Consider the following 12,234-nt stretch of genomic DNA (forward strand, 5'->3'; position numbering starts at 1 on the left):
GGCGGCGCAGCGCGAGCCCCGCACGAGCGAGCCCGGCCAGCACCGCCCCCGCCGCTGGCCCGGGCCCCGCCGCCGCGGCTGCCGCCGCCCCCGCCCCCGGCCCGCCCGCCGCGCGCCGCCGCCGCGCGCCCCCACCCACCTACCCCACCCCCTCGCTCCATCCCTCCCACCCGCCGCCGCCGCCGCCGCCCGCGCACCTCCCCCCGCGGAGCGAGTGCGGGTCACCGGGTCACTGGGTCATTGTCTCGGCGCCCGAACCCCGAGCACCCCGTGGAATCCCCCACGTCATCATCAGAACCATCAATGAGATGCAAACATGAAAGACAAGAGGAAGAAGAAGGACCGCACCTGGGCCGAGGCTGCCCGCCTGGTACGTACCGCCCCCCGCCCGCCGCCCGCGCGTCTTGCCGGCCCCGCCGCTCGCCCCGCGCCGGCCCGTGGCGGCGGAGACGGCCACTTCCAGCCCGAGCCGCCGCCCGCTCGCCGGGCTCCTGCTCTTTGTTATTCTGCGGGAGTGGGCTCGCCCAGGGTCCCCTGTGTGTGTGCGTGTGCGCGCGGAGGGGAGCTGCGATTATCTCCGGGAGCCCCGCGCCCGCCGCGCCCGGGACTGCCCGGCACACTTCTCCCGGTACTTCGCGCACAGGCTCCGCTGTGCTTCTTCCACCGGTGAATTTCCGAGCGCTCGGCTCCGCTCGACTTCCCTCTCTGCCGCTCCGGAGACCTTTGTGTGGCAATTACCACTCCCTCCTGGCCCCTCCACCCCCCGGAATTTCATCAATAACTCTGTGCACGGTCTGTGTGTATGTTCGGCGTTTGTGAGTTCAAACATTTTACACGTGCATGCACGCTGTGTGTCCGACACGGACTTGTGGGGCGTGTGCTTGTGGGCTAGGTTGTTGCGTGTCTGTGTGCCGTGTCGTGTGCATTATGTATGCACACTGATACGTGCATGTTTTGTGTGGATCCAGTTCGCTGTGTTTGTAGGTATTGTGTTCCGCTCGATGTTTGTGTGTACATTATGTGCACGTGTGTGCAATTCGTGAGTGTGTGTGTCGGTGTGTGTGTGTTTGGTGAAGTTGGGTCAGTGTCATTTGTCGTGGGAGGTTAAGAGTGTACAGCTAGGTGTGTTTTTACTGCTGGCTTTCTGGGCGGTGTTACTTGGCTGCTTTTCCTTTTCTTTAACCTTTCGGAGCTTACGTTTTAATCATCGAAAGAATGTCTCTATAGAAATGCTGGTTGGCAGAGGGGCGTCGGCGTCTTTGGTTTGATGCATGTATATATGTTGGTTTTTCTTCTTCTTTTTTTTTTCTTTCCCCCTCCCTATCTTCTTTTAAAGGACAACTGTAAACGGGGTTTTCAAAAAGGATATTTCTGAACAGTGCATCTCACGGGAATGCGAGGCATTACATTTGAAGCTGAGCCTTTCAGGGTTTTGGCTACAGAAATTAAATATTTATTCACCAACTTACTATCTTTATAAATCGGCCAAAAGATAGCTGGCTGCATGCAGCAGGGTGGGGGTGGGGGACCCAGGACATGTTATTGGGTTGACTTTGTAAAGATTGTTTTACTATAACTGGAGTCATTTTTAAAAGCTATTGAGTAACTACATTATGCTCAAGGAGAACATTTGTCAAAAGTAATTATCTGAGTTTCCTTGAAGGGCCTTGCTCCCGTGTCTCTGGATTCTAGCAGAGGGTTTTAGATAATTGGCCCTATTGCCCTGCGAAGAAGTGACAAAAGTCGTTTTTAATTGCAGTCTAGTTATTGGTATGGGGAGTGGCCAGGCTCTTTTACTTATTCATCTCTTAATTTGGTAGTGGTGTATGTTATGATTTCTCCCCTTATCTGTGACTGTTAATCACTAAATCACTCTCTCTGCGGATGAATGGGCAGGTGATAGCCATTCTCTAATGAACTGCTTCTGGAAGAGGAAACTTAGTTGTGGGGAATATGTGAGAAGTAAGCAGTAAGTGTTAAGTGGATGCCAGATTGATGTTATCACTGAGTTTTGCCAGAGCACAGTACATTACTTATTGTTTGCTTGGCCATTAATTCAGAATTGTGTGGGGGTGTACAAGGCTTCTGAAAATGCATTATTCAGGTTCCTTGGAGTGGCAATCAAGTACTATTACAGAGCTTCAGTGTATATATTTTAAACAAGTGAACAATGAGTTGATTTATAAATATTTAAAAATAATGATTCATGAATTAGCCATATCTGCCTGCAGAGAATTATTTAACAGATAACATTATTCTAATGGAATTTAAAGCTTAGCTGTTTGTATTCAATCAGTGTGTGTTACTGTTCTCAAAAAATGAGCTTTATTTGATTGAATCATGATATATATGTATTGATAGATCCTGCAATAGATTACTAAGTCACAGTTTTTTGTTGAAAGTTAAATTTTCTTCTTGCAAAGTTCATTAATAGGAAAAGACACACTAGGAGTCATCAACACAAAAGAATTAATGATAGACCAGATGTCTCTATTTTAACCAGACATATTGAACTAGTAGTTATGGTAATTTTTCAATTTGGTTCAAGTTATTTTTCCCCTGGTAGTTGTACAAATGTGTATGTGTTCAAAATGTGACAGTTGAAGTAAAATACTGAATGAAATAGCAAGTGATTGTGCTGGAAATATCATTTTCAGAGATTCGTGATTTTTAAAGTGAATTATGATAATTCTTAACTTATGAGAAAAGGAGAAATTGGTCCATTTGGGTAATGGTAACATTTCTTATGCTCTCTTTATGATTACATGACTGCATATGGACTTGAACTCTGTTTCAAACTTGTAAGATAGGATATTTTTGCTTTTTAAATTGTTCGTATTAATGTACGCTCAATGAAAAAGGGATTTTTTAATCTTTCTGTGACATAGATATTATCTTTTAATATACTGCTGATTTTGCTGATGTTCAGGACTTTTAGCCTTTTCTTCACAAAATATTAAACCAGGTATCAGATTTTAATAGTAAAAATGATTAAGAATGGGGGCTAAATGTGCAACTCAATATGTGGCTCTGCTAATACGTGAACTAAAGAAGGAGTACTCAAATTAACAGTAAAAAACAGTCTTCCAATTCATACTGTGTGTGTGTATAAACTCTTATTGGAGAGAGAGAGAGCGTGTGTGTGTGTGTGTGTGTGTGGTGTGTGTGTGTGTGAGAGAGATTTTCTTAAAAAGGAGGATACAAGGGGAGAGGAAATGCAAAATAGATATTTTGAACTGTGACCAAGAGCTTATGGTTAAATGTAGCTTTGTCTTCATTTTAAGAAAAACATATCTAGAAGAAGAATAATTCTTCCTAGAGTAAGTAAGAATTTTGTTCCATTCGACAACAAATTTTTGTTTTGTTTCTTTGTAAGAAAAGTATACAGTGTGCAAATCTGTAAACTCCTGAGTGACAACTCCTGGGATTTTTGTTTTAGCTGTAGGTACAGCTACCAAGCCCTACCCTACCCTGTCCTTCAGAGAGTATGCAATACTTGTATGTGGTGGGCTTTCTCAGCTTTTGAAAGAAGGAGTGGTGGAATAATTTGCCTGTATTTTCAGGAATGCAGTGATTATTAACAGGCTGCCATCTTAAAACAGTAATGCCACATTTCCCCCCTTTTTTTTCCTTTCTGCCCTGCATCAGTTGCAGAATTTCAGCCTTTAGCCTCCTCCCCTCCCCCACGGCCTTCTGCAGTTGTAGTCATTACTTTGCGCATTGCCATTTAATATGGAGGCTGCTCCCAAACCAGATGCATTTTCATCTGTTTTATCTGCTCTTCTAAGGTTGTAGAGTCTCAGAGGACCCCACAATCAAATGGAAGTATCTTCTGTCTTAATATTTGTAGACCACAATAAGAATAAAAATCAAAACCATAACTCATGTCGAGCTGGGGCTTTGACTTTAATCCTTTTGACTTTTATCTCAAGTCTTCACTCTGTTACTATAAATACAGTTTAAACCATTGTGAAAGGATCTTCATGCTTCTTTGTAAAAAATGGGGATTTGACAGGACTTTGTTTTACTGCACTAAGGGGTTTCTTTGTTACTGGCTTAACACAGAACATACTGTTATTTATATATTTATTCTAGGTTAATTCTTTTTTTGACATGCAAAAATGTTGTTGCTTTGAGCAGTGCTTTTTGATAGTTTCATCACTTTGTTCTGTAGGGAATGCAGCTTTTAAGATAATGATTCAATGTATTAATTTGCTCCCTGATTTCATTCTATTTTTTTTAAAATTTTTTTTATTTTTTACAATCTTTGTTTAGTCTCAGTGGCACCTGAAAATCTGGAAATAAATCTTAGCAATTTCAGTAGCTTTGTGCTTTGTAACATGGCTGATTTATTTACTCATAGCTTAGATATATTCATACAGATAATAAATATCAGTTTGTTGGTAGGGATTTTTTTTGGGGGGGTAGTTCAAGGTGACCTTTGGGGGGAATTTTTTTTAATATAGCAAATTTATCTCATTGTTGGAAGAAAACAGATATATATCCCTGTATGCCAAAGCAGGATTACTGAAGGTTTTAAGTAAATTGAAGTTTGCTAAGCCATGTTCTATTAAAAATTAAGTAGGTGGGTTTATTAATTAAAGGAAATCTGTGTGCATCTTTTGCGCAGTAAATATTCTTTTGAATAATGCATTACATCCCAAATGAACTGTTAGTGTTTCTATAAAATAAAGTCGAATGCTGTTGGTAGCTGTTAAAATACAAAATACTTCATAATTGTTAATTGACTGCTTGCTTTGCCTTTTGTCTTTGTATTTTATAAATAAATATAATTTCTCAGGATGATAAGCAAGGAGATTGAGAAGGATATTGGAATTGTTTTTGGAATCTTTTCATTGTGTTTAAATTCTAGGTTATGATCATTCCTCTTTAACAGTAAAGACAATTTTGACTTGTGATTTGGGGTCACCCCAAAAGGTGCACCTGAGCATAATTGTGGAAATTCTTATTGAATCCTGAGCCTGACAAATCTATTTCTGCAAATGGAGTTTATTTTCAATCACTCACATTTCACTCAGTTTGATTCAGCTGTTTTCTGTGATCCACACATAGCATCATTTCTTTATGTCTCTATCTCATCATCTCCTCTTTCAAATGTGGAACTTAAATTTCCATTTTGCAATTTGAAAGATAGGGAAGAGTTTAGTGATCTGTATGCCTATTTAGAAAGAAAATGAGTTTTAAGTTTGAAAAAAAAATGTATTTGAAATTATGAGTAATGTTAAGTTAGGCCTACTGTTTAGCTAATTTTTACTCCAGCTGACATGACAGTGAATTTTAAGAATTTAGTGTTTTTAAAGTCTTTCTCTCCTTTGATAAATGCTTTCCTAGCTGTCAGACATGAACTACATTTTGGTAGACCGATAGAGTCATACCTGTAAAGGAATTTCATAACAGAAAATTTAACCAGTAAAGGAATTAAACTCAATATTTAATAAAGAAATCGTTGTAAAACTTTACTGAAATGCTTGGAAATGTGAAATATGGCCCATACATTTTGTGGGCTCTTGTGTAGATGGTTCAAATGCTGGGGAGGATGCAAAGATATATCCTAGAGGAGTATAAAGTTCAGAAGGAGAGGGAGCAAGAAGTGGAGGATGACTGAGCAGACACCATCTGTAGGTGACACATGAATGATCAAGCAGGTGCAGGTTTACAGAGTTACAGAAGGGAGAAGCTGTGTGGTATGTGGCAATTGTGGAATGCTTGGTGGATTAGGTGAAGCTGGGTTTGGTCTTGAAATAGGAGTAAGTTTAAACAGTAGACGTGAGGGGAACATTCTAAGAGAGAACTGCGTGGGCAAAGGTGTAATGTTGGGTGAGAGGATGGATTCTGGTGCCAGGGAGCAGATGAGTCTAGAAATATGGGAAGACTGAGGGAGTAGGCTCTTTGATATAATTGAAAGTTAAATTGTGATCAGACTGGAAAGAGTTTTGAAAATCATTTTAAGGCAGTGAGTTGTAAGCATGGGACTCATGGGGGAGGTGATAGTAGTAGGAGAATTTAAAAACACCCCATTTGCCAACACTCATGAAGAAGCACAAAGAACAATATCCCTTATATGTATTTTGTACAGTGTGAGAGGAGGTATATCATTGAGTGCTCCCATCAATTGGCACTAAACAGTCTGAAAACAGTTACACAATACAACTCTATTCTGTCCTATGTTCTTTACTAAGTGAGGCAAAATAGAAATCTGTAAATAATATACATCACATTTGTAGAAGACTTTATACAGAGTACTCTATTTGTTCCTTAAAATACCCTCTTGAGATCAGTAGATAGCTGGGATCATCTCAGTGACTGTGTCCAATATCCTCACCGTGTCCTTAAGGAATAGGGCTGAGCAGGACTTTTTTCCCCAGCTGTGCTGCCTCCAGTTTTTTAAAACAGTATGGGCATTTTGACTGTTGGGGTTTTAACTGATTTTGTTGCTTGTAGGTTTAGGGAGGATCCAAGCCTACATCAGATTTATTCCTTGGCTTTATTCCCCACCCACCCCCTTTCTCTCTCCTTTCTTCTCTCTGCCTGCCTTAAAATTGTGCATAAGTTGTTACTATTGTTATTTTACATCCTCAACTTTCCCCCTAAGGTTTGGGGAGTAGCGGCTCCTGGCTCCTTCCTGATGGGGCTGGGAGGAGGGGTGTCCTTGTGGAACCACTTTCAGCTATTTGCCAGCACTGAGTGCCTTGATTGTTCTGCTTTTGTCCCTGCACAGTTGGTAGCTGCCGAAATCTAGCCGGACTGAAACTTTCCTTGAAGAGCCCTTGGGGAACAAATAGAAACATTATATGATTAGCCACATTGGTTTCATTATTAAACAAATCTACATAAAAGGGTGGCAATTAACAGCTTTATGGGCCTGAACTTAAGACACCTTCCTCTCCTCTTCCCTCAGTATTTCCACTTGAAGTGGTTACAATTAACTGTTGCTGGTTTTAATGTCAGCAACTGACAACTGCTAAATTGGGAATGGGCACTTCTCCTAGTTGATTGACATATAGCCCTCAGACACATTCTTATGTCGGTTCAAGGCAAATTCATGCCCTGGGGTTAGAGCCAAAGGGCTTGTCAGAACATTGACTTTAATAGCTGAAATATATAACTTAAATGACATCCAAGACCTTCGCTTTGGAGGAACTTTTAGAACCTGAGAAATTCTCCAAGGCGGCGCAATTTATAATTCATGGACAAGCTTAAAACTTGTAAGATTTTTCTAAAGATGTACATGTATATATTTAATTTATGTTAATAATTATTTATCACTGGTTTACTTTGCATAACTCTAGCATGGATTAGTTCAGAAAAAAAGTAGATTACGATTTTAAAAATAATTCTAGAGTTGATATTTTTTTGGCAAGTGTTTCTTTATGCAACTATTATGCAACAGTTGGTTTTTGAATAAATTAGAAAATCAATAATAAGTCAGTTATCTATGACCTAAAGAAGGTTGGACCCTGTTCACTTTATAGTCACAAGATAGATGGTCTTTCTTTTTGTGCTGAGAAGTGAACCTGAGGCCTTGAGCATGTTAGGCAAGTATTCTACTACTACTGAGCCGCACCCCAGACTTTTTAATTTTATTTTGTCTTAATTTTAGTTTGAGACAGGATCTCACTAAGTTACCCACAGTGCCCTTAAACTTGTGATCTTCCTGGTTGCTGGAATTACAGGAATGTACCACCATACCCAGCTGACAGATGGTATTTCTAAAATTTTATTAACTAAAATATATTAAACCTATTTTAGTAAAATTTCAATGAATTAGAAATTGAGATTGTATACTTGTGTTTGTTTTCATGTTTAGTCATTGGGAGTCATGATATAGTGAATCTGTGGTTTATTCTAAGGTCTTTTTTTTTTAATATTGAAAATAAATGGGCCAGGCACCATGGCATATGCTTGTAATCCCAGCGGTTTGAGAGGCTGAGACAGGAGGATTGCGAGTTCAAAGCCAGCATCAGTAAAAGCAAGGTGCTAAGCAACTCAGTGAGACCCTGTCTCTAAAAAAAAAAAAAAAATACAAAAGGGGGCTGAGAATGCAGCTCAGTGGTCAAGTGCCCCTGAGTTCAATCTCCAGTTACCCCTCCCACCCCCCCAAAATAAAAATGGTTACATATGTAGTTTGTATATATATCAAATATTTTTGACATGGCCACTGAAATAAGGTATTCTCTGGACCATTAGGACTGTTTATGACCCTCCATACCCCCTCACCCACCCCACAACAGATAAATTCTCATTTAAAAAAAAAATTCCTAAGAAAATTTCTGTTCTTTAAAAGTGTTAACTATAAAATCCACTAGGCAGGATTTATCTTAATGTCTTTCCTAAAGACTGTCTATTTAATTTCATCTTTTTAAAGTCAAGTTTAGATATTTAATTATATACTTGTTATTATCTTTGATGCTTTCCTTGTTTTCTTTCCTTCTGTCATCTTATTCTTTCCTGCTCACTTGAGTTTCCTGTTCTCTCCTTTGCCCCTTGAGTGCAAGCACATTTCAGGGTTCTGCCTGTTCCCTACTTTTTATTCTCACTGCCCTCCTCCCTGGGCAGTCTCACCTAGACTCTTGGTGAATCTCCCATGACCAGGAGTGCAGCCATGATTTCCCTGAATTTCAGACTTATATTAACAGTTCCAATGGTTTATCTCTAGGTACTGTAGATGTTTCAAATGAAATTTATCAAGTTCATGTAAACATTTATTGAACACTTCCCACAAATATGTCATGCATTGGGTGCACAAAGAGAATGTGACAGCATTCTTCTCCGAAGGGACTTGTCTGTGTGTACCTAAATACTTGAGTCCCTGGGGAGTGGTGAATTCTGTCTTCTGAATATGGCTCCCATTTAGAGCCTCTTCTTTTCATTCACTTCATTTTACTGAATTCTGACTTTCCAAATCGTTTTTGTCTCTAATCTCTTTTCTAGTTCTTACTGAAACTGTACGTATGTGTCTAGGACAGAACTGATCTCACTGAGTCATTCTTCTGCCAAAACACTTTTATAGACCAGCAGGCCATGAGAACCCTTTTTCAATATTGGCAACACTTTTTTTAAAAAAAATTGATAAGTATTTTCCCTAATAATCTGTGAAATTGAGGGTGTTATGTCCATTTGTTGTAACAACCCTCTCATTTTGTGGTACTTTCTGCAGCCTTAAATTTATTTTGTGTTCTTTTAAAACACAAGAGACTGGTTATTTTAACATGAAATAATTGACTAAGCTTATCAGCATATTTTATCAGCTTTGGTGCTCAACTTGATTCCTTGTGTTGTACTTTCCCTTCTTTCTAAATTGCCTCCTTTAACATCTTTTTTCTTTTTTTTTAAATTTCTTACATACATGACAATAGTGAAATGCATTACAGTCATAACCTTTAACATCTTTAATTATGTGAAGGCCTCTGGGTCTAAACACTTATTGTTTGCACATCTAAAAACCGTACTTTCACTTTTTAAACTGTTAGTTTTGAAACATAGACTCACATGATGTTATAGGAATTAGAAAAGTACCAGTAGCACATCTTTTATTTTAAAAAATGGAGAAACTTAGCAGGAAGAAAACTAAGAGACCCCATATTGCCCTTAATTCATAATGATAATTTAGCTAGTTACAAAAGCCTCAGTTAACTATCCATAGTATTTTAGAAATGTTTCTTCATTGTGTTCATTCATCCTTGAATGTGAGACTTGGTCTAATGTTATTCTTTTTTTTGTATTTTATTTAGAGGCAGGGTCTCACTGAGTCACTTAGTACCTTGCTGAGTTGCTGAGTCTGGCTTTGAACTTGTGATCCCCCTGCCTCAGCCTCCTGAGCCACTGGGATTACAGGGCACCTTGCCTCAATTGTTATTCTTTAGGAGGAAATAGGCTTTTTGTATCTTATTTTTGTTACACATTCTTTGAAGTTTTTTTCAGGCTCCCCCCCTACCCCCACACCAGGGCTGAGAATGGAGCTCAGGGCCTTGCATGTGCTAGGTAAGTGCTCTGCCACTGAGCTAAATCCCCAATCCCAGTTTTTTAAATACTCTGTCTTAATGTTGATGGATGGATTTGTGTTTATTTTACTTGGTACTTAGAGTATATTTTGTTGTTACCATTTTTTTTTTCTTTCTTTCTTTTCTTTTTTTTTTTTTTTTTAACCAGGGATTGCACTCAGGGACATTGGACCACTGAGCCAGATCCCCTGCCCTATTTTGTATTTTATTTAGAGACTGAGTTGCTAAGTACTTTGTTTTTGCTGAGACTGGCTTTGAACTTGCAATCAATCCTCCTGCCTCAGACTCCCAAGCTGTCACCATTTGGATACTTTAAAATGTGAATCATATTGTATATAACTTGCTTATTGCATTGTATCCCTTCCAGACTGAATTATTTGAACTCTTAAAAAGAGTCCTCTTAACATCTAGTAAATATGGCATCTCTAGCTTATGGGTTAGAAATTGTACGAGAGCCATGGGGAAAGGACGCCTTCCTCATTATTACTGAACAGAATACAATGATGGCTGTGTTGACTTTGTCGGGATTATGGGCTTCAACCAACACTGAATAACTGATAATTTGGGGAAGAAATAGAAGGCTTTTTGTTTGTTTGTGCTGTGAAGTAGTTATATAAACCATCGGGAGGAATCTGGAGAATCAAGCTTGAATTATTGTCAGGAGTCAGTTGGGGCTAGGCAGGAAAAAAACACAGTTCAGGTCATGCCACAAGATTAGGCCAATTGGGATGCTGCTACAGGCACCACTCAGACCAGTGATGGTTGCTGCTGTGACTCAGTGGGTCACTGCAGTGCTGCCAGTGTATCATGCATGTGTCATAGTCTGCTGTGTTTGCATCCCATGTTCAAGATTCGTGTTCACAGGCAGAAGCATCAAATTGGCAGAATCTAGGTTCCTTCTATGTTCCTTGGCTGCCAGGGAAGGGTGAGAAGGTATATGTGGCTCCTGTAAATCCTGAAGTAGAAACATATCCATTTGCATTTTCATTGCACATAAGGTCTACAAGATTAAAGCTGCATGTCTTTTCTCTTCCCCATCTCCTCTTCTCAGCAACTCTTCTCCCCTTTCTTTCATTTTTCAGTGGAAGCCACCCCCAGCTTCACAGTTGTTCCAGCTGCAAACCCTGTTGTTATCACTAATACCTTCTTCTTTCCTTTTATCCAGAAATTACTGATTTCTACTATTTTTGTCCCTTTTTCTTCAACTCTTTCAATCCTATATTTAAATTAGGTTGTCATTTACCTTTAATTCAGTCACTATGAGGGTTATGAAGACAGTATGAATTCATGATAGATTTAAAAGGAAGGCCAGTTGGTCTTTGAATAAAAATTCAGCCCCTTGGGCAAGGTATTTAACAGCTCTTCATTTTAGTTGCATTGTCTGTTAAAAAAGGAATAATGCTAATATCTACTTTGAAGAGTAGCTTGAGTATTTAAATAAGATATTATTCTTATTTAAACATATATAGTACAGGGTCTGAAGTTATAAGATGCCAGTTAATATTCCTATGTGGCCACCTTCATCTTCTAGTTAAGTTGCTACAGCCAGTATGTAACTGGTTTCACTGACTCCACTTGTCTCCTCTGGGATCCTCCTCCTTGAATCTGTAACCTCTGTAAAATTAGCTGTCCTTACTTCCCTTGAGTCTGACTTAGTCCCTCATGGAAACAGATGGCATTATCTTAAAGGGGTGATTAAGAAAGTTAGGGCATAGTAAAAGAAAATCACAAGGGAAACCAGGGAAACCTGTGAGGCAAACCAGGGCTTATAACATTAGGAAGTGGTTACAGTCCTTAGAGTTGGAGGACTAAGAGTGGAGTGGCTGTTTGACATGAGGTGGGCAGAGACGGTCACAGAAAGCTTTCTGACAGAAGCTATGGCATTTCCGGGTGGGACAGAGCCTTAAACCCTGCATGAAGGACTGTCCAGTTCATATTCTGAAATCTTTCTCCTATTCTCTGATCTCTATAGTTGATGCCTCCTATCAGCCAAATCATCCAGAAGTCAAAGGACAGGTGATTGCATTGAGGAAATTCACAGACATTGTCTTACTGAGACATAGAACTAGGTGAACATGGATAGATGGTGGATCTGGAGGTGAGACATACCTATTATAGTGTTTTCTAATAGCTTTCTATTATTCCAGGAGTCTCATTCCCAGATGAAAATCTGCAAAACCCAATGGTCTTTTCCATATTCCTCTGGTCTCAT

General features: G+C 39.7%; 1 protein-coding gene across 1 annotated transcript in view; it reads left to right on the forward strand.

Moving 5' to 3' along the window:
- The first annotated feature begins 203 nt into the window (after positions 1-203).
- The window catches only part of Asxl3 (ASXL transcriptional regulator 3), a 179,784-nt gene continuing 167,753 nt past the window's right edge, over positions 204-12,234 (forward strand). Inside the window, exon 1 of the mRNA XM_046428402.2 lies at positions 204-370. Coding sequence (XP_046284358.1) covers positions 317-370 — 54 coding nt within the window. The 5' untranslated portion in view covers positions 204-316. The remainder of the gene's footprint in view (positions 371-12,234) is intronic.

Source organism: Marmota monax, unplaced genomic scaffold (assembly GCF_021218885.2).
Source record: "Marmota monax isolate L192 unplaced genomic scaffold, Marmota_monax_Labrador192_F-V1.1 WCK01_AAM20220418_F8-fsc00031, whole genome shotgun sequence".
NCBI classification, from domain to species: domain Eukaryota; kingdom Metazoa; phylum Chordata; class Mammalia; order Rodentia; family Sciuridae; genus Marmota; species Marmota monax.